Source organism: Felis catus, chromosome X (assembly GCF_018350175.1).
Source record: "Felis catus isolate Fca126 chromosome X, F.catus_Fca126_mat1.0, whole genome shotgun sequence".
NCBI lineage: Eukaryota > Metazoa > Chordata > Mammalia > Carnivora > Felidae > Felis > Felis catus.
Window position 1 is genome coordinate 114954405 of NC_058386.1, and position 22673 is coordinate 114977077.

The 22673-nt window shown below is 41.2% G+C and overlaps 1 protein-coding gene across 1 annotated transcript; it reads right to left on the reverse strand.

Annotated features, from left to right (window-relative positions):
* Positions 1–13185: 13185 nt before the first annotated feature.
* Positions 13186–13948, reverse strand: LOC102899102 (spermatid nuclear transition protein 4-like). Its single transcript, XM_006944047.4, has 2 exons — positions 13745–13948; positions 13186–13556 (listed from the first exon to the last, which is right to left on the reverse strand). The coding sequence occupies exons 1-2, from the start codon at positions 13844–13846 to the stop codon at positions 13251–13253; spliced, it is 408 nt and encodes a 135-aa protein (XP_006944109.1). The 5' UTR covers positions 13847–13948; the 3' UTR covers positions 13186–13250.
* Between the last annotated feature and the right edge of the window lie 8725 nt (positions 13949–22673).

Below are 22673 nucleotides of genomic sequence, written 5' to 3' on the forward strand. Positions count from 1 at the left end.
GTCTTGTGTCTGAGTCTTACAAAGCATAAAACAGACTTAGCCGTTTGCGCTAAGGAACATGGCAGAAGTTAGACTGAGAGACCTGCTGACAGAGTCCTCAAGGGAGAGTCTTCTTGTGGTGACAAGCAATAATGACCATTGAACGGTTTAGAGCGCGGGGGTGGGCAGTGGGAAGACATTGGATTTTCGAGACAGAACCTCTAAAAGTCCAAAGTCTGTCCTTTGCCAGCTGTGTGCCCTCATGCAAGGGAATGTGCACAACCTTTGTGAGCTCACCCACGTGTGACAGAATTTTCCTGTCCCTCGTCCATCTTTCTCACAGCAGAGCCAAGGGCTGCGGGCCCCCAAACCTTGCCTTAAATCTCACTCCCTCCTGCCTCCTGGGATCTGATTCTCTTTGCCCGTTCTATCGGAAACACCCGCCATTTAGAGTAAGTAGTCAGTGGTGCTCAGTCCTGGCTGAACATTAGAATCTTGTGCGGAGCTTTTAGAAAAAGCTGTCATTCCCTGAGCACCCAGCAAGTGACAGGTGATCTGTATACATTACCTCATTTGATTTTCGTCACAACCCTAATGTGGAAGACACCACCACCGTGTTCTTTTAGAGGTGAGTAAATGGGGCTTGTTCTCTCCCCTAAAAATTGGATTTAATTGACCCAGTTCTCAGAATTAAAAAAAAAAAAAAAGCTTCCCAGGTCATTTTAATGGCAGCCAGACGTGAGAGACCCTGACTGAGAGACCGATGAGTCTTGTTATGGGCTGAATATTTGTATTCCCTGAAATTCATGTGTTTAAGGCCTAACCCCCAGGGCGATGGTATTAGGAGATGGGTGTCCTTTGGGAGGCAAATAGATTTAGATCAGGTCATGAGGGTGACACCCTCACAGTGGGATTAGTGCCCTTATGAGAAGAGAAAGAGCTGGCATACGGCAAGAAGGCAGCCATCTACAAACCAGGAAGAGGGTTCTTACTGGACACGAAAGCTACCGACATCTTGATCACGGATTTTCCAGCCTCCGGAACTGTGGGAAATAAATGCGTGTTGCTTAAAGCCACCCAGTCTGTGGTATTTTGTTACAGCAACTCGAGCTGAGACAGGTCTGAGCCCTCGCTATACATCAGAATCACCTGGGGATCTTGGACAAAATCCACATTCCTCGGCCAGACCCCAGAGGCAGTGGAAACCACAGAGTTGGGTAGTTGAGGACACAATGTCTCTGGAGACCACTGCTAAAATATGACTCACAGGAGATGTCGAGAGGCCTGCCTAATTTGGACCCTCACTGACCCTCTTCCTTGAGTGTCCGTCCCAGCAGCATCCTGCCTGATCTTCTGACCTTGATTCTTGCTCTCCTCCAATCAATTCACGTATATATCTCAGACTCGGAGCTGAAGACAGAAACTTACCAAAATCAGGAGAGAAAGAGGGGATGTCACTACAGAACCTACAGACATCAAAAGGATAATACAGAATAATCCAATTACAAACGCATACATTTGACATTCAAGATGAAATGGACTAAATTTCTCAAAAACAACCTATCACAACCTACCCAATATGAAATAGATAATTTGAACAGCACTATAATTATTAAGGAGATTGAATTCATAATTTAAAACTCACAAAAAGGAAATGTCCAGAGTCAGATGGTTTCACTTGAGAATTCTACCATATATTAAAAAAGAAAATCCCAATAGCATTTCTTCATAGTCTCTTCCAGAAATAGAAGAGAAAGGAACACTTCTCAAATCGTCATATGAAATTAGTATTAATCTGATATCAAAACCAGACAAAACCCCAAAAATACAGACTGCTATCCCTCCTGAATATAGATGCAAGCATCCGTAACAAAACATTGGGGAAAGAGAATTCAGCAATATATAAAAATATGTAAGTATATACCTTTATCACATGGGCTTTATTTTAGAGACTCAAGTCTGGCTCAACCTTCAGAAGTCCATTACTGTGATCCAACACATCAACAGGTTACGGAAGCAAAATCACATAAATTGACGTAGTGAAGCGTTTCACAGAATTCAACTTGCTTCTGGTAAAAACGCTCAACAGATAAAGAATCAAGGGGCAACTTCCTCAACTTGATAAAGAGCAACTATAAAACTATAGCTAACATCACACTGACTAACAAAGGGAGAATGGCTTGTCCCCAAAGACTGAGAATAAGGCAAAGATATCTGCTCTCACAACTCTTATTTGGGATAGTAGTGGAAGACTTAACCAACTCAATAATGCCAGAAAAGAAAACAGAAGGCACACACATTGGAAAAGAAAAATATCTCTGTGTGCGGGCGACGTGATGGTCTACATAGACGTTTTCAAGGAATCTATCTACACAAAAACTTGTAGACCTGAACACCACGTTCGGCAAGTCACAGGATACAGAGATGAACTTGCTGAAAGATGTCAGCAAGATGGCAGAATAGGAAACCCTGAACTCTCCTTATGTCCCTGGATCCGCCCTCCGTGGAAAAGCGAGAAACTAGTTGAGAGTCTCGTGCACCCCCGGCTAGTGCAAAACCAGCCGCGTTAAAACTGGTAGGAAGAGGTGAGGCAGCCACTCACCATAATCCCCAGTGCAGCAGCGTACGATTGGGAGGAAACTCCCAGCTCCCGGTCTCCTTGGGGAGGGAAAGAGCTGGGCCGTCCACCGGGTGTTCCGACTTTTCTGGGGGCTGCCGGAGGGACTGGCTTCTGTCTCACCTGTCTCAGAGTGATGACAGGACCCAGTGTATTCTAAAGGCCCAGGGTCATGGACAACACAGACAGTGGTTTGAACCAGCATGCTAGTACTTGCCATAGCTCTCTCAGCCAGCACAGAACAAGTGAGAGAAGACCCCCAATTGCCAGCTTGTCAATGGCTGAGGGAAAGAGTTGGACGGCACGACCAATGTCCCAACTTCTCTGACTGCTACCCGGGGGACCGGCTTTTGTCTCATCTGCCTCACAGCACCGATTGGATGTTTGAGGGACGCGAAGCGCCAAGACAGGGGTTAGGACTCGCACAAAGTTTTGAGGATGTCACAGAATCTCTGAGCAGGCTGACTGATGACTTTCTACCATGAGGCCAGTCTGTGAAGATTGGAAGAGGTGGGTTTTTTTTCCTAATGTGTGGATACCGACACAAAGGGTCAAGGAAAATGAAGAAACAGGGCACACGAACCACACGAAGGAACAAGACGGAACTCCAGAAACTGACTTTGATGAAACACAGGTATCAACGTACCTGATAGAGAATTTAAAATAACCGCTACGGGCGCGCCTGGGTGGCTCAGTCGGTTCAGCGTCTGACTTCGGCCTCAGCAGGTCATGATGTCACGGTTTGTGAGTCTGGGCCCGGCGTCGGGCTCTGTGCGGACAGCTCGGAGCCTGGAGCCGGCTTCGGATGCTGTGTCTCCCTCTCTCTCTGCCCCTCCCCTGCTTGCGCGCTCTCTCTCTCTCGCTCTCTCTCTCTCTCTCTCAAAAATAAATAAAAACATTAAAAAATTGGGGCGCCTGGGTGGCTCAGTTGGTTAAGTGGCTGACTTCCGCTCATGGCTCATGAGTTCAAGCCCCGCGTTGGGCTCTGTGCTGACTGCTCAGAGCCTGGAGCTTGCTTCGGATTCTGTGTCTCCCTCTCTCTCTCCCCTCCCCTGCTCGTGCTCTGTCTCTCTCTCTCTCTCTCTCTCTCTCTCTCTCTCAAAAATAAACATCAAGAAATTTTTAAAAATTTAAAGAAAAGAAAGAAACCCATATGGGTATGCGTCTGTGCTCTTTGCTACTAAGCACGTTATTGCTCGTAGGCCCTCTGAATGACAGAGCCGGGAAATATATGTGTATGTACTAACCCGTGTATTTACACATATTTATAAATATTTCCCCATCAAACGTGCCAACTCCTCCTTCAGTTCTGCAGCCTAGGGACATCAAAGCGCCGTAGTCTTAGGCTAAACTTGCCCTGCTGGGTGGGAGCCTCAGTTTAGACTGTTACCCTGCTTTGCTCCTTCGGGAATCTTTCCCTGAGGTCCCCGGTCTGGATCCCAATGACCTTCATTTGTGTTTCCACGACACATGTTTATCCCTTTATGGCTGCAATATTTGAATGACGCTTTCTGTCTCTCTCCACAGACTGTGAGCTCCCCGGGGGAAAGGACCGGGTCTCTTCAGCTGTGATCCGCTCGGCACCCGTCTCAGGGTTTGCGTGTTCACCATCTCTCACGGACAGAGGTGAGCGCTCACTGCCCAAGTACAACTAGAACTTGTTCGTGAACTGATTCCTTCAAACAAGGGATGGTATTCGTTTGAACTAAATGGCTACTTAAGTGTACTTTTAACTTATTTTTAAAAACCTGAGCTGGAACGTCTTTGGGGCATGGCTTAACTGGGATTTCATCAGAGAATTTAGACTCTTCAATATCAGCGGAGGCAGCGTAAAGGTAAAATGAGTCTCAGAGGAAAGACAACCCATTGGACGATGCTTCAGTTGCCCTCTCCCTCATGCTCTGGTACACGCCTAGTTAACAGTCTAGAAGCCTAATTTCTTCCCTGACCTCAGCAGTCAGCCCTAAACTTCACCCTCTCCTATGTCGGGCCTTAGAGAGGCCTTTGCCTGGATGTTATTAATGAAAAAGATAGATCCTACCTTCTTTCTACCAACTCACAGAACATGGCTGTGCGGGCGGTCCCCCTTAGCCTTTGCTGGTTTCACATTCTGGAAATAGAGCTCAGCATTTTCCTTTAGTTTTCAATCAGTTCCGTAAAGGTTAATACCAGTGAATGCAACAATGTCCTCTTACGTGTCACGCTGACTGCTGACTAGACGAGCTAGAGACGGCTCCAGCCAGTCATTTTTGGCAGGAAGGATTCTGTTCTGAGCCCCCTTCGCTGAGGTGAAGAGGGCTGTGCAATTATCGCTTTAATGACAAGCCTGGGGTTGAGCTGGTCCAGGGGTTTTGGTAGCTGCCCACTTTCTCACAACATCAGGAAATAATCTCTAAACATACTGGCATGGATTTCCCCTCAAGTTAGCTTGGCATAATTATATTTTTCTTTTTAAAAACATTTTTAACGTTTTTATTTATTTTTGAGACAGAGAGAGACAGAGCATGAGCAGGGGAGGGGCAGAGAGAGAGAGAGAGAGAGAGAGACGCAGAATTTGAAGCAGGCTCCAGGCTCTGAGCGGTCAGCACAGAGCCCAACGCGGGGCTCGAACTCATGAACCGTGAGATCGTGACCTGAGCCAAAGTCGGACGCTCGACCGACTGAGCCACCCAGGCGCCCCAGCCTATTCTTATCTTTCGTAAAACCAAAAGATACATCTCTTTCAAATGATTTCTAGATCTGTAAATTATACACCCAAGTCAGCAAGATTTGGAGAATGCCAGTGTGTTGCTGATAAATGACTGGTGCTATGCCATCAGGATTTTGCCTTCAAAAGCTACATTTTAACTCCTACTTTAAATAACTCCAATCGGAGGAAACAGATTGGTGTGAGTGTGTGGGCTGTGTTTTGTGGCTGGCCAGCATAGTTTAGCCCTTCTAGGAATGTAAGAAAGAAACCAGCTTTTTAAGTAAAGCATCAAACCGGCAAGCTTTTGCAGGCCAACAGTTGATTCTAATATGGAATGGCTGGGAGGAAGGTTGCTCATCCCACATGACTCAGATGGTGTGTGTGTGTGTGTGCACGCGCGCGCGCGTGTGTTGGGCAGGAAGGAGTGGAAAGTAGTTGCAGAAAAGCACGGCATCCCACCTCCTTCACATGAGCATCTCTCCTTGGCCCCTTCTAACATTCCCTCACCACGTCCTGCTTTCCATGAACTTACTCGTGTTGTTCTCGGCTCACGTCCGATCATTCTTGCCTGGGCCCCGTGTCAACAACTTCATTACACAACCACGATGATAGTTACGCATCCATTGAGTCAGACTCTGTGGTAGACACTTTACACACACGAGGACGTTTTGCCTCCGCAATGCATTGTAAGGCTGGTGGCGATTTGGAGAAACAAGCAGGAACCAGATCAGGGAGGCACTTGTTGGCCACAGCAGCAATTTAGATTTTATTCTGAATGTGAGTATCACTGGAGGGTTTGAAGCAGAGGAATGGTATAGTCTGATTTACAACCATGAAGGGAACCCTCTGGGTATCTGGTAGAATGTTGAGTGGAAGGGGTCAGGAGCAGAAACATGGAGACCAGTAAGTGGTTCTTGAAAGGATCCAGGAAAAAGAGAATGGGATCTTTGACCATAGAGGGAGTGAGGGAAGTGGTAAGAAGTGCCTGGATTCTGGATGTATTATGAAGAAGAAAGAGCTGACAGCTCTTGCTGATGGATTTGATGTAGAATGGTGAGGGAAAGAGGGTCAAAGATGACTCCAAGGTTCGTTTGTTTTGTTTTGTTTTGTTTTTGCCTGGGCAACTGGGTAAATGGTGGTGCCATTTACTGTGGTGAGGAGCACTGGAGGGGGACTTGGAGTGAGAATGAAAATCAAGACTTCAACCGTAGGCATGCCGAGTTTGAGATGCCTATCAAACACCCAGAGGGAAAATCCGGTAGGTATCTGGGTATGTGATACGCGTCTAGAGCTCAGGGAAGTTTACTACACTTCTCTCAGTGTTGGCAGATGGAACAGTATAGGAAGCTGTGGGCCTGGGGTGTAGACGACCGAGGAAAAACTTTGCCACTGACTTGCCATATCCTCAATATCACTATATGTGACGGAAGTCCTAGAAATCTGCAGTGAGACCTGGCTCATGTAGGGTCAACACAAAAGGCCAGTAGAAGGAAGCATGGAGCATTGACAGTGCGGGAGAGGAACAAAATATCCTATTCAAATGAGCTTCCATACCAAAATTTTTAAATACGTGGAAAAAAATGACACTAAGAAAGATCAGCATGGGGCGCCTGGGTGGCTCAGTCCGTTGAGTGTCTGTCTGACTCTTGATTTCGGCTCAGGTCATGATCTCCAGGAATGTGAGCTCAAGCCCCACATTGAGCTCCATGCTGACAGCAAGGAGCCTGCTTGGGATTCTCTCTCTCCCTCTCTTTTTGCCCCCCCCCCACTCATTCTCTCCCCCCACTCTCAAAATAAATACATTTTTTAAAATTTTTATTTATTTTTTTTTGAGAGAGAGAGAGAGAGAGAGAGAGACAGACAGACAGAGTGCAAGCTGGGGAGGGGCAGAGAGAGAGGGAGACACAGAATCCGAAGCAGGCTCCAGGTTCTGAGCTGTCAGCACAGAGCAGAGCCCGATGTGGGGCTTGAACTCATGAACCGTGACATCATGACCTGAGCCGAAGTCAGACTCTTAACTGACTGAGCCACCCGGGCACCCCCAAAATAAATAAATTTTAAAGAAGAAGAAGAAAAAAAGAAAGACCACCACGGAAATAACAATCAGAATGTGAATTCATTCAGGGTGAATTGATTTTATGGAGAGGTCCATCAAAGATTTTTTTTTTTTTTAAGTATGTTGAAGATGCTCGAAGAGATATGCAAACAACTTTAATTTAAAAATAGCAGGAAGTGAAAGGGGTGCCTGGCTGGCTCAGTTGGTGGAGCACACGACTTGACCTTAGGGTTGGGTGCAGAGATTCCTTAAAAGTAAAATCTTCATTTATTTATTTTTTTAAAAAATAAAATCTTAAAAGAAATAAATAGAAATGGCAGGAAATTATGAAACAAGCAGCAAATAAACCGATGAAAGATGAGACCAGATGGATATAAAAGAACCAATTAGAAATCTTGGAAAGGAAAATAAAGTCATTAAAATGCAAACTCAAGAGAGCACATACTTGAGATTGGACGCAAAGAGAAAATAGCAAAGTGTCAGTACTGAGGAATGCTAAATGTAGCACGAAAAAGAGAAGGATATTTAAAAAAACATAACAGTGAAGAGAAGTGGACTATATTGAGAGGAGTTCCCGAGGCGGTAAAGAAGATTACAGAGAAATAGTATTTGCTTACATAATAGAAGAAATTTCTAGTATTGAAGAAGCACCTGAGTCCTTAGTTGTTGAGTGTACTTTGGGTATCGAGCAGGATAAATGAAAATAAATACCCAGCTAGATGCATCACGGTTCTGCAGAACCTTGAGGATTAAGATAATACCTTAAAAACTACCAGAAAACAAAGATTATTTATGAAAGAATGACAGATTCAGTAAAAAGAGTATTGTCTTCAAAGTCCTGAAGAAAAATAATTTGCAAGAGTGAGGGTAGAATAAAGTATTTTTAGGCCATACGAAGACTCACCAAATTTAGAGTCCAGAGACCCTCACTAAAGCAACTCTTAAAAGATATACTTAGTGGGGTGCCTGGGTGGCTAGGTCGGTTCAGTGTCCGACTTTGGCTCAGGTCACGATCTCCTGGTTCGTGAGTTTGAGCCCGCATCAGGCTCTCTGCTGTCAGTGCACAGCCTGCTTGGGATTCTCTCTCTCTTCCTCTCTCTCTGCCCCTCCCCCTGCCAAAATAAATACATAAACTTTCAAAAAAATATGTACTTACCAAGAAGAAAGAGAAGGTTAGGGTACAAAAAAGTGGTTAAAACAGAAATGGGTAGTATATATATAGTGATATATTTAATTAACTGGATATAAAAACTGCTTTTTGATGATGTTTAAATAAATGTAAACTTAACGCTTTAGACAAAGTAAATAATATTGGGGTATTCAGTTTGTAGTTATCCCAAAACCTGTGTCATATTCAGTAGGGGATTGAAAATTCTGAAGGAGAATGGAGGTGACAGAGGAAAGAGTAAGTGTTCTTGAAGCAAAATCAATAGGAATAATTCAATCTGAACAATAGAGGAAAAAAATATCTTGAAAACTATACAGGGTTTTAGGGACCTGTAGAACAGAGCCAAGAAGTCTAACGTTCATATTATCAGAATCTCAGGACGAGAGGAGGGTGTGGGGCAGGAAATATATATTAGGGCTTCATCAAAGTAAAAAATGTTGACTATGAGAAAGACAGTGGTAAGAGAATGAAAAGACAAGGTACAGCCTGGGAGAAAATTTGCAAGTCACATATCCAACAAAGAACTTAATAGTCCGAGTATGTAAAGAGCTTTGTAAACCAAATAATAAGGAAACAAGCCAATTTAATTGAAAAAAAAGGGGGGGGGGCAAAAGGTCTGTAGAGAAACTTTACAAAAGAAAATGTATGTATGGAAAATAAGCACATTAGTCATTATAAAAACATAAGTTAAAACCACGATGGGATACCATGACTCATACATTAGAATGGGTAAAATTTCAAAAGATTGCTTCCGTATCTTGGCTATTGTAAGTGATGCTGCAAAAGGCATAAGAGTGTATATATCTTTTCAAATTAGTGTTTTCATTTTCTTTGGGTAGAAAGATACGGAAGCAACCTAAGTGTCCATCAACTGATGAATGGATAAAGAAGATGTGGGTATATACATGTATACCCACAATGGAATATTACTGGGCCATAAAAAAGAATAAAACCTTGTCGTTTACAAAAACATGGATGGACCTAGAGGGTATTTTGCTCAGTAAAATCAGAGAAAGAAAGACAAATACCATAAGATTTCACTTAATATGTGGAATCTAAAAAACAAAACTAACGAAAAAACAAACAGAAATAGACTCGTAAATACACAGAACACACTGGGGGTTGCCAGCAGGGGGAGAGTGGAGGGGGGATGAGAAAAATAGGTAAAGAGGATTGAGAAGTACAAACTTCCAGTTACAAAATAAATAAGTCATGAGGATGAAAAGTACCGCATAGGGAATATAGTCAATGATATTGTAATAACTCTGTATGGCGACAGATGGTGACCACACTTCTCACGCTGAGCACCGCATGATGTATAGGGGTGTCGAATCACTGCTTTATAGATCTGAAACTAATATAACATTGTATGTCAACTATACTTCCATTTAAAAAAAAAAAAGGTAACAGGGGTGTGGTAGAGAAAGGAGAAGACAGAACCAAAGGTCAGAAAAAATGGGTTTACATTGAGGAAAAAACCAGACTGATCATATCAGGCGGTGAGAACGTGGAGGAACCAGGACTTTTGTGCACTGCTGAACTTTGGAAGAAAGTTTGGCAGTCTCTTAAAAAGTTAAAAACCTACATGTGTTCTAGCTATTCCTAGGTATTTACCCGAGAGAAAAGAAATCATATGTTCATACAAGACGCGCACATGAATGTTTCTAGCACCTTTCTTTGTAATAGCAAAGCACTGGGAACAGCCACCTACTTAACGACAGGTGACTGGACAGTGTATGGCTTAAAATTTTTTTGAACTACTGATATACACAATATAGATAACTCCCCGAATAATTATACCTGGTGAAAGAATAGCCACAAGAGTACCTGCTCTGGGATTCCATGTATATAAAATTATGGAACATGTAAACTAATGTATAGTGACAGAATGCAAATCAGTGGTTGCTTGGGGTTGGAGGTGGTGGTGGGGAGGAGGGATCACCAAGGGGCATGAGGAAATTTTAGGGGATTATGGGTGGATACATTCACAATTTTGTTTTGGTACGATGGTTTACCAGATGTATATGTATATTGAAATTTATCAAATTGCGCACTTTACACATAGGCAGTTTGTGGTAAGTCAATTATCCCTCACTAGAGCTGTTAAAAACAAAAATGAAAACAAAAAAATAAATAAAATAAAAAATATCAGAGACTAGAGCCAAATTATGAAGAGTTTCAGACAATAAAATATTGCTCTCTCATGGTGCAATTAATGTATTTGTCACACAGAGAGGCATAATTTTTTATTAATGTTATTAAAATTTAACCCATCTGCCATACAATTCAACCATTTAATGTACAATTAACCATTTAATGTGCACAACTCAGTGACTTTTAGTGTATTCACTGAGTTTTATTTTTAGTAATATGCATGAATTGAAACCATTATGGTCAGAAAATGCAGTGCAAATTTTCTTTTCTAGAACATTTTGTTAAGTTTATTTTTTTAGTAATCTCTACATCCAATTAGGGCTGAATCTCATGACCCTGCGATCGAGAGTCACATGCCCTTCTGACTGAGCCAGCCAGGCACTCCTAGAGAACATTTTATATATAATTATCATCACAAAAATCATAAGGAAATTTTGAGAAGATCAAAACATGTGCTAATGGTACAATTTAGGCAACTATTAAATAATACAACTGATATAAGATTTTATTTTGATTTTTTAAATTTTGTCTACTCTTTATTTTTGAGAGAGAGAGAGAGCCGGAGTGTGAGTGGGGATGGAGGTTGGGGGGGTGGGGCAGAGAGAGAGGGAGGTGCAGAATCGGAAGCAGGCTTCAGGCTCTGAGCCGTCAGCACAGAGCCCAGTGCGGGGCTCGAACTCACAAACGGTGAGATCATGACCTGAGCTGGAGTCAGACGCTTCACCAGCTGAGCCACCCAGGTGCCTCGTATTTGAAATGATTTTTAATGTAGTACTAAAATAATGAAGCATTAAGGAATACGTTTCATGTTTAAAGATTTTATTTAAAGTCAGTAAAATATTTATTTTCAAATGTGGTAAAAGTTTCATTACACCCCCAAATTTTACGCTTTGATTGCACACTTTGTTTCACTGATTTAGACATCAGTAAAAAAGAGATTACATGAAAGCACAGCTGAATTAACTCAGGTTTGTCTTTGTCTTTATAATCACTGCGCTATCGTTTTAAATTTAGAATCTACTTTTTAAATATGGGATATGTATATTACGTATTACCACAGGGATTGCAGTCGGGGAGTCTGCTCAAAGCAAGCTCAGATTATTTTAAATGGTTAAGAGTTACTGTAGGAAAGAATAGCCTGTGCCTAGGGCCAACTATTTAACAAGGATGTATCAAATTAACTTCCTTGTAGGATAAAATTATTATTAAAACACGAATTCTAAAAATTGGCTAATTTAGACCATATATATATATATATATAAACAATGTTAACCACAGCAGCCTTTTATTTATTTACTCAAATTTTTATTGAAATTCTAGTTACTTAACATATAGTGTGACATTGCTTTCAGGAGTAGAGTTTAGTGATTCAAAACTCACGTACAACACCTCTTGCTCACCACAAGTGCCCTCCTCGATACCCGTTAAGCCCCTTCCCCCCACCGACCTCCCCTCCAGCAGCTCTCAGTTTGTCCTCTATGGTAGAGTCTCTTATGGTTTCTTTATCTCTCTCTCTCTTTTTCCCCCTTCCCATACGTTCATCTGCTTTGTTTCTTAAATTCCACATATGACACGCACGGGCGAGGGGCAGAGAGGGAGGCGGGAAGAAAGAGAATCCCAAGTGGGCTCCACACTGTCAGGGCAGAGCCTGACGTGGGGCTTGAGCCCATAAATCAAGAGATTAGGAGATCATGGCCTGAGCTGAAGTTGGAGGCTTAACCCACTGAGCGACCCAGGCGCCCCTACAGCAGTCTTTTAGAAGTTAGACCAAAAGAGGATTTTGGCGAGGGGGGGGGAATTTAGAAATGGTTGGGTATGGTGCTAATAAAAACAAGACTGCCTTTTACTGGGTTCTATTGTTCTTATATTAAAATTCTCTGTGGAGAATTTTCCTTTATTGCCTGCAGGTGGGCAGACCACGCCTACTCTCCCGACCCATCATAGGCCCCTCTTCTACCGCAACCTTCTTAACAAGAAAATGGCCTAATTGTTCTTGGGTTTGTGGCCTCCAAGCACCATTATTTTAGTGGGGGGGGGGGCTGTCGGTGACTCTCTATAGGGTGAGCCTTTTTGTCCTTCTGAAGGCCCTTAGTTGCTTACAGCGACAGTCATTGTAAGCACCACACATTAAACCCTCTTCCCATCTGGGTTCTGGTAATCTAGACTCTGACCCTGTGCCCCCTCTCTACACCAAACACATGGAGAGTCACCAAAGTTCTTTTTCTTCCTGCCTGTGGGCCAGAGTGTTGAGAAAATCTGTCTTGACCTCTCAGTCCTCACCCAGTCCTGATCCTCAACGTCTGGCTAACTGTGGGCCTGCCAGTCTGGCCCCCCCACCCTCTGCCAGTCCGGCCCCCCCACCCTCTGCCAGTCCGGCCCCCCCACCCTCTGCCAGTCCGGCCCCCCCACCCTCTGCCAGTCTGGCCCCCCCACCCTCCAGGACCTCACCTCCCTTCCTTCTCGCGCGCCTGTCTCTTCCTTTCGTTTTCTCCCTCCGTCTGTCACGGACACACAAACACAGCTCCTTTTCACAACTTGTTTTCATTTTTATCAACGTCTGTGTACCTTGTTGGTCTAGATCTGGCCCCTAGGTGTCCGAACAGTTCTCTATAGCCACTTCACAATATGCCGTAGCTGATTCTACGTTTCTGGCCCAGGCTCTGCATTTACTGGCCGCACAAGATGTTATTTGGAATGGTTGGAGTTTCCAGTGTTTCTTGTTCCTGCTCTGCTCATTCTCACTCGGTGTCTTGTTCAGCTTGTGGTAGCAGATGAATATAGTTGGCCTTACTCTTCTGTGAGGCATTCTCAAACAGGAGGGGGATGACTGAGGCGGTTTGTTTTTCACATTCCTTCGAAGGGGTCTTTTTGTCTTCTTGGTTTTCTTCTGCGCCTGGAAAGGCAACAGGGTGAGTCAGCATGGCATTTGTTTGGGGGAAGGGGATGGGAATGTATAGGAATGGGGCTTCATGAGTAGAGAGGTGGGTTGAGGAAGGGGGTTGTGTCAGGCAAGGTAGGGTAAGAGACTTGGGGAGACCTGTGGGGAAGAAGAAGAAGAAAGCATGGGTGGGATCATCTGACCTTGCCGCCGTGCCTGGTCTTGGGTTGACAGGAAGTCTTCTTCCCCTTCTTTCTTTTGGTTCTTGGGGCTGGCTGTTTCATGCTTCTCTTTGATCGTTTCATACTTATATAAGGCTCCTCTGGTGTGCAGATCTTACCAGCCTTATTTAAGCCTCCTAGTGGTCTACCCCACGGCTCCTGGCCAGGCTTCTGACCAGTGAGGAGCCACACCCTTCAGCTTTGTTTGCTCAGGAGCTCCCCTGGCCAATGGTAATGTTGAAGTGGCTTGGGCATCACAATGCACTGCTCCTGACACCTCTGTGGTGGCAGGGAGGACAGGATGCTACGGTTGGAGGAAAGGGATGTTTCCTCAATACCCCCTAAAGATCCATCTCAAAGTGACCTGCTACCCCTCCTCATTTCCCCATGTTCAATTCTAGTGGGTCCCATGGAAGGGAGAGAGTGTTTCCCCAAAGACATTCCCCCCAGCCACTCCATCCAGGGGTTCATTCTGTTCTCTCCCATTCTTTACCATAACCTATCATCTTGGATATCTCGCCTAAAGTCTCTCCAAGGTAATGTGGCCTTATTTACTTTTCTAGGAAGATGTGAATTGTTCCACTTTCCTCCCAACAGTTTTCCCTTTTGTGCCTGTTTTTCTATGGCCCATGAGCTAAGAAAGTTTCTTTTTTTTTTTTTAGCATTTTTAAATGGTTGAGAACAAAATCAAAAGGAGAATATTTCATGATGTGAAAATTATAGGAAATTCAAATCTCGTGGCCCATAAAATTTTATTAGAACACATACACTCATTCATTTAAATATTGTCAGTGGTTGCTTTCACACAGCAGAGTTTAGTAGTTGCAACGAAGATTGTACAGCCTGCAATACAAAATATTCATTATCTGTCTCTTTAGAGAAAAATGTTCCCAACTCCTGCTCTTTTCTCTTCCATTGATCTATTTGCCCATCCTTATGCCAATACCACACACTGTGCAATTTTGGGTCGGGGGAAGAGAGAATCCTAAGCAGACTCCGTGCCCGGCGTGGAGCCTGACTCGGAGCTCAATCCCATGACCATGAGATCATGACCTGAGCCAAAATCAAGAGTCGGATGCTTAACTGACTGAGCCACCCAGGCATCCTGATTACTGTAATTTTTGAAGAATGTTTATTTATTTATTTTGAGAGAAAGAGAGTGTGTGGCTGGGGGAAGGGGAAAGGGGGGCAGAGAGAATCCCAAGTGGACTCCATGCTGCCAGCGGAGAGCCTGATGCGGGACTTGAACTCACCAACTGTGAGATCATCACCTGAGCTGAAGTGGGACGCTTAACGGATGGAGCGTGATGTGGGGCTTGATCTCACAAACCCAGGGATCATGACCTGAGCCGAAATCAAGAGTTGGATGCTTAACTGACTGAGCCACCCAGGTGCCCCAATTATTATAATTTTATAATAAGTACTAAAATGAGCTAGTACAGCTTATCCAACTTAGCTCTTGTGTAGAGCCCTTCACATATTCGTATAAATTTTGAATTTAGCTTTTCTATAAACGTTAAAGCCTGCTACGATTTTATTGTGATGGTGTTGAATTTGTATATGGATATAGGGAGAACTGAAATCTTAAAACAATATTGAGACTTTGCATCCACGAACATGTTGTATCTCTCCACTTATTTAGGTCCTAATTTATGTCTGTAATGTTTTTTAATTTTCTTTTTTTAAAAAAAAGTTTATTTATTTTTGAGAGAGAGAAGGAGCACAAGCAGGGGAGGGGCAGAGAGAGAGAGACAGGGGCAGACAGAGAATCCGAAGTGGGCTCCAGGCTCCAAGCTGTCAGCACAGAGCCCGACATGGGACTCAAACTCACAAACTGTGAGACCATGACCTGCGCTAAAGTTGGACGCTTAACCGACTGAGCCACCCAGGCGCCCCTAATTTTCAATGTGCAACTCCTGCACAATTTTTGTTAAATTGATTCCTAAGTATTCTACGTTTTGATGCCATTGTAAATGGAATTGTGTTTAATTTCTGATTTTTTGCCAGTGTCAAATTGTGTAGAAATGCAACTGATTATCATATATTGGCCTTACATCTCCTGAGTTTTATAAATTCACTTATTGGTTCTAGTAGTTGTTTTGTAGATTCCTTTAGATTTTCTACCTAAACTGTTGGCTGTGAATAAATACAGTTCTACTTCTTTTCCTATCTTTATGTCATTTATAATTTTAATACCTAGGCTGTGTTCTCCAATAATGGACATAGTTGATGAGAATTGACATTTTTGTACTACTTCTGATCTTGGAAGGGAGGTGTTAAATATTTCACCCTTATTTATGCTATTGGTCATGGGATTTCTTGTTGATTCCCTTTATCAGATTGAGAAAGTTCCCTTTTTGTTTCTCATTTGCTGAGAGGTTTTATTATGAATGGGTATTGAATTTTGTCAAATGCATTTTCAGCGTCTTTTTAACCATATGTTTTTCATGTCTATTCTATTAATGGGAAATATATTAACTGATTTTAAAGTTTTTGTTGAAATTCCAGTTAACTAACATACAATATAATATTAGTTTCAGATGTATGTACAACATAGTGATTCAGCATTTCCATACAATACTCAGTGCTCATCACAAGTGCCCTCCTTAATCCCCATCACCTATTTAATCTACGCTTCCACTCCCACCCCTCCAGTAACCATCAGTTTGTTCTCAATAGTTAAGATCTGTTTCTTGGTTTGCCTCACTCTCTTTTTTCCCTTTGCTCATTTGTTTTGGTTCTTAAATTACACATATTTAGGTGAAGTCATATGGTATTTGTCTTTCTCTGACTTATTTCATTTAGCATAATACTCTCTAGCGTATTTGTCATTGCAAATGACAAGATTTCATTCTTTTTTATGGCCGAGTAATATTCCATTATATATATATATATATATATGTATACATATATACATACATATATATATGTATATATATATACATACATATATATGTGTATATATGTATATATATATATATATATATATATATTCTCATGTCTTCTTTATCCATTCATCAGTCAATGGACATTTGGGCTGTTTCCATAATTTGGCTATTGTAGATAATGCTGCTATAAACATCAGGGTGCACGTATCCTTTTGAATTAGTCTTTTTGTATTCTGTGGGTAAATACCCAGTAGTGCGATTGCTGGATTGTAGGGTAGCTCCATTTCTAACTTTTTGAGGAAGCTCCACACTATTTTCCACAGTGGCTGCACCAGTTTGCATTCCCACCATGAGTGCAAGAGGGTTCCTTTCTCTCCACATCCTCACCAACACCTGTTGTTTCTTGTGTGGTGGATTTTAGCCATTCTGACAGGAATGAGGTGACATCTCATTGTAGTTTAGGTATTTCTCCTCAGGCAAGGGAAACAAAAGCAAAAATAAACTATTGGGACTATATCAAAATAAAAAGCTTCTGCACAGCAAAGGAAACTATCAACAAAACTGAAAGGCAACCTATGGAATGGGAGAAGGTATGTGCAAATGACATATTCAATAAAGGGTAAGTATCCAAAATATATTTTAAAAAAACTTATAAAACTCAACACCCCAAAAATGAATAATCCAGTTAAAAATGGGCAGAAGATGTGAATAGACATTTTTCCAAAGAAGACATACAGATGGCCAACAGACACATGAAAAGATGTTCAACATCATTTATCATCAGGGAAATGCAGATCAGGATAATTAAAAAAAACCAAAATCGTTGTATTTGATTTGCTAATGTTTTATTAAGGATTTTTGCATCAATTTTAATGAGTGATTTTGGTCTATAGTTTTGTTTCTTTTTGATTTCTTTGTGATACTTAGATATCAAGGGCATAAACCAGTCTAGAGGAGCTCTTGTCCATATTTTCTGAATGAGTTTGCTTAAGATTGGTACTAGATTTTTCTTAAGTATTCAGAGTATTCACCAGTGAAGCCATCAACTCTTGGAAGTTTCCTGTGAGAAGGTTTTATGTTTCAAATTAATTTTGATATTTGCTTTATTTAAAAATTCCAGTCTTGTGTTTTGGTAAAGTGTTTTTCCAAGAAGTTTGCCATTTCATCTAAATTGTTGAATTTGTTAGTATGAAGTCATGTATGCGTAGTGAGGCCACTTTTATAATTCCTGAAATTGGTACCTTGTGTTTTGTGTCTTTTTTTCTTGATTACTTCTAGCTAGGCTCCTGTCAGTTTTGTTAATCTTAAAAACAACCTTACATTTGGCTTTCTTCATTTTTTCAATGTTTTGTCTTTTTCTATCTCATTGACTTTTCTCTTTCCTCTTTTTTCTATTTAATTTGGACTTACTTTTCTTTTCATAGTTCTTAAAGTAGAATCTCGTATCATTCATTTTAAGCCTTTTGTCTTTCCTAATATGAACTTAAAACTACAAAATTGATACTTAAGACCACTTTAGCTGCAACTCACAAAATTTGATATATTGTGTTTTCTTATGCAGTTTGATTTATCTTCTGATTTCAGTTATGATTTCTTTTTAAACCATGCGTTATTTTTAAATTTTTTAAATATTTATTTATTTTTAGAGAGAAAGAGAAAGACAGAGCATGAGCATGAGCATGAGCATGAGCTGGGGAGGGGCAAAGAAGGAGACATAGAATTTGAAGCAGGCTCCAGGCTCTGAGCTGTCAGCACAGAGCCTGACATGGGGCTTGAACTCACAAACCGTGAGATTGTGACCTGAGCTGAAGTCAGATGCTTAACCGAGTGATCCACCCAGGTGACCCTAAACCATGGGTTATTTAGAAGTATGTTTCTGATTTCAAAATATTTGGAGATTTTTCCATTTATGTTTTTGTTATTGATTTTTTATCTAATTCTGCTGTGGTTAGAGAACACATTTTTATGATTTAAATCTTTTAAAGTTTATTGAAACTCATTTTATGACCCAGAATTAGGTCTATCTTGGTGTAGGTCAAAGCTGGTTGACAGTAGTTTTCAAATATAATACATCTTCATTGATTTCTTTGTCTTCTTGATTTATCAGTTATTAACAGAAGAGAGCTTAAACCTCCATCTATGATCATGGATTTTTCTTTTCCTCCCTTTAGTTTTGTAAATTTTCACCTTACCTATTTTGAAACTCTATTATGGCATACTCATTTAGGATTGTTATATATTCTTTTAAAAAAAATTTTTTTAACGTTTATTTATTTTTGAGACAGAGAGAGACAAAGCATGAACAGGGGAGGGTCAGAAAGAGGGAGACACAGAATCTGAAACAGGTTCCAGGCTCTGAGCTATCAGCACAGAGCCTGACGTGGGGCTCGAACTCACGGACCGCGAGACCATGACCTGAGCCGAAGTCAGCCGCTTAACCGACTGAGCCACCCAGGCGCCCCATGGATTGTTATATATTCTTGATGCATTAACCCTATTTTCATTATCAAGTGATCCACTTTATCTCTTCTAGTACTCCTTGTTTCAAAGCCTACTTTGTCTGATATTAATGTAGCCTCAATAGCTTTCTTATGCTTCATGTTTGCATCGTATATCTTGTTCCACCCTTTTACTTTCAACCTAACTGTGTTTTTATATTTCAAGTGTGTTTCTTGTTAAGAGGATATAGAAGTGCTGATGCATAAGGGCACATGTACCCCAATGTTTCTAGCAGTGCTATCAACAATAGCCAAATCACGGAAAGAGCCCAAACGTCCATCAACTGATGAATGGATAAAGAAGATGTGGTTTATATATACAACGGAATATACTTAGCAATGAGAAAGAATGAAATCCTGGCATTTGCAGCAACGTGGATGGAACTAGAGGGTATTATGCTAAGTGAAATAAATCAGCGAGAGAAAGACAGATATCATGTTTTCACTCATACGTGAAACTTGAGAAACTTAACAGAAGACCATGGGGGAATGTTGCAGACTATGAGTCTGGAGTTCTCTCTTGTGCAGCAAGAGAGCAGATGTAGAATTGAGTATGAGAGAGGCTAATGTCAGGGAGGAGACAAGAGCCCCAAACAGGGGTTTCAAATCTGTATTTACTGAGCTCACAAGATATTACACATGTGGTGAATGTAAAAAAACAAGATCTTACACATGTGAACATGGAGGAAACAATCAGACAGTAATTATTAATTTGTGTGTGTAAGAAGCAAAGGGTCTGGGGTGCAAGTGGAGTTTGTGATCAAAGTACAATGGTGTATTAACGTCAGATGGAAAGTAATTTCCTGTAGGTGATATAAAAAGTTACTCATGGGGCGCCTGGGTGGCACAGTCGGTTAAGCGTCCGACTTCGGCTCAGGTCATGATCTCACAGTCCGTGAGTTCGAGCCCCGCGTCGGGCTCTGTGCTGACAGCTCAGAGCCTGGAGCCTGTTTCCGATTCTGTGTCTCCCTCTCTCTCTGCCCCTCCCCCGTTCATGCTCTGTCTCTCTCTGTCCCAAAAATAAATAAACGTTGAAAAAAAGAAAAGTTACTCATGATCCTGTTCTAACCCATTTATGTAAGTAGAACCTATTTCCCCATAGGGGAAGGGAAGGGGAAAAAATAGTTTTAAACAGAGAGGGAGGCAAACCCATAAGAGACTCTTAAATACAGAGAACAAACAGGGTTGATGGGGGGGGGGGGGTGGAAAGGGGCAAATGGGTGATGGGCATTGAGAAGGGCACTTGTTGGGATGAGCACTGGGTGTTGTATGTAAGCGATGAATCATGGGAATCTGCCCCCGAAACCAAAAGCACACTGTATACGCTGTATGTTAGCTAACTTGACAATAATCTATATTTTAAAAAATAAATAAAAAAACAGAGCATATAGTTAGATATTGATTTTTTAAATTGAATCCATGAATATCTGTCTTTTAGTTGAAGTGCTTAATCCATTTATATTTAATGGAATTATTGATATGACTATGTTTAAGTCTATTCTTTATTTCTTTTCTATTTTTTCCATCAGTTATTTATTTTTTCCCTTCTTTTCAGTCTTCTTTCAGATTAATTGAATGTTTTTTGTATTTCATTCTATTTCTTCTATTGGTATTTTAGCAATAGCTTTTTGTATTATTGGTTTTTTAATTGTTGTAGGGATTCTAATATGCATCTTTAGCTTACACATTTTACACAGAAATTTTATACCAATTAATGTATAATAATATTACAATAATATCATTACACTTACATCCCTGCTGCCCTTAGTGCTATCATTGTCATATAAAACTCAAAACACATTTTTGCTATGCTTTAGTGTAACACTCAATTACCTTTAAAAATTGTAATGAAAGGGGCGCCTGGGTGGCGCAGTCGGTTAAGCGTCCGACTTCAGCCAGGTCACGATCTCGCGGTCCGTGAGTTCGAGCCCCGCGTCGGGCTCTGGGCTGATGGCTCAGAGCCTGGAGCCTGTTTCCGATTCTGTGTCTCCCTCTCTCTCTGCCCCTCCCCCGTTCATGCTCTGTCTCTCTCTGTCCCAAAAATAAATAAACGTTGAAAAAAAAAATTTAAAAAAAAAATTGTAATGAAAGAAAGAAAAATTGTGTTTTGTACTTGTTACCTATTTAGCACTTCCAATGCCCTTCATTGCTTACTTTATATCTGAATTTCCATCTGATTATCATTACCCTTCGGTCTGAAAAACTTTCCTTAGGATTTTCATAGGGTGGGTGTGCTGTCAACAGATTTTCTCAGCTTTTGTTTATCTGAAAATGTTTTTATTTTGCCTTGAGTCTTGCAAACTGATTTTACTGAACGTAGATTGATATATCAATAGCATTTTTTAAATTTTAGCCCTTTAATGGTGTCATTCTTTGATTTTCAGGCCTCTGTTGTGTCTGATATGAAGCCATCTGTTAATTCTTATTGTTTTTCTGTTCATAATGTGTCTCTTTTCTCTGACTGCTTTTAAGACTTTTTCTTTATCGTTGTTTGCAGCAGATTGTCTATGGCACTAAGTTTAAGTGAGATTTTCTTTTGGGGGTTCACTAATTTTCCTGGATCTGTGGGCTGCTGTTTTTGGTCAAACTTTAAATGTGTTTTTTTCTGACTCTTTCTTTCTCTGGAATTACAATGTCATGTACCTCAGTGTCCTTGATTTTGCTTCAAAGGTAATTGAGCCTATAAATTATTTTCAATATTTTTTCTCTGTTTGCATCATTTAGGATGAAATAATTGACCTATCTTCAAGTTAATTAATTCTTATTTCTGTTGTGTTCCAATCTATTGTAAATTTTTTAAAAATCAGATGAATTTTTTATTCAGATATTGTATTTTTTAATTCTAGGATTTTCCAGGGGCGCCTGGGTGGCTCAGTCAGTTAAGGGGCCGACTTTGGTTCAGGTCATGATCTCACAGTTCGTGAGTTCGAGCCCTGCATTGGGCTCTGTGCTGACAGCTCAGGGCCTGGAGCCTGCTTCGAATTCTGTGTCTCCCTCTCTCTCTGCCCTTCCCCTGCTTGTGCTGTTTCTCTCTCTCTCACAAATAAATAAACATTAAAAATAACTTTGAAAAAATTCTAGGATTTTCCATTTGGTTTATTTTTATAGCTTCTGAATCTCTTCTGAACTTTTCCATCTTTTCATCCATTCTTTTCCTGTATACATTTTTTATTGACATAAAATTTACACACACACTCTCTCTCTCTCTCTCTCCCCCCTTTCTCTTTGCCCCTCATTCACTTGCACCCTCTCTCTCTTAAAAAAAATTCACAAAACAGAATTATCCATTTTATTGTGTGCAATCCTGTGACATTTAGTACATTCACAATGTTGTGCAATGAAAACCTCTGTCTACTTCCAAAATATTTCATCGCCCCAAACAGAAACCCTGTACCCACCAAGCAATTACTTCCAACTCCCCCCAGCACCTAAAAACCACTAATCTGCTGTAGTTTTGATTATTGTAGATATTTCTTACAAATGCAATCATATAAAATATGACTTTTTCTCGGGCTTCTTTCACGT

Coding starts and splice junctions, on each gene's coding strand:
- LOC102899102 (XM_006944047.4), bottom strand. CDS start 13,846: ATGAAACGATCAAAGAGAAGCATGAAACAGCCAGCCCCAAGAACCAAA. Junction 13,557..13,744: donor AGACCAGGCACGGCGGCAAG/GTCAGATGATCC, acceptor TTGCCTTTCCAG/GCGCAGAAGAAAACCAAGAA.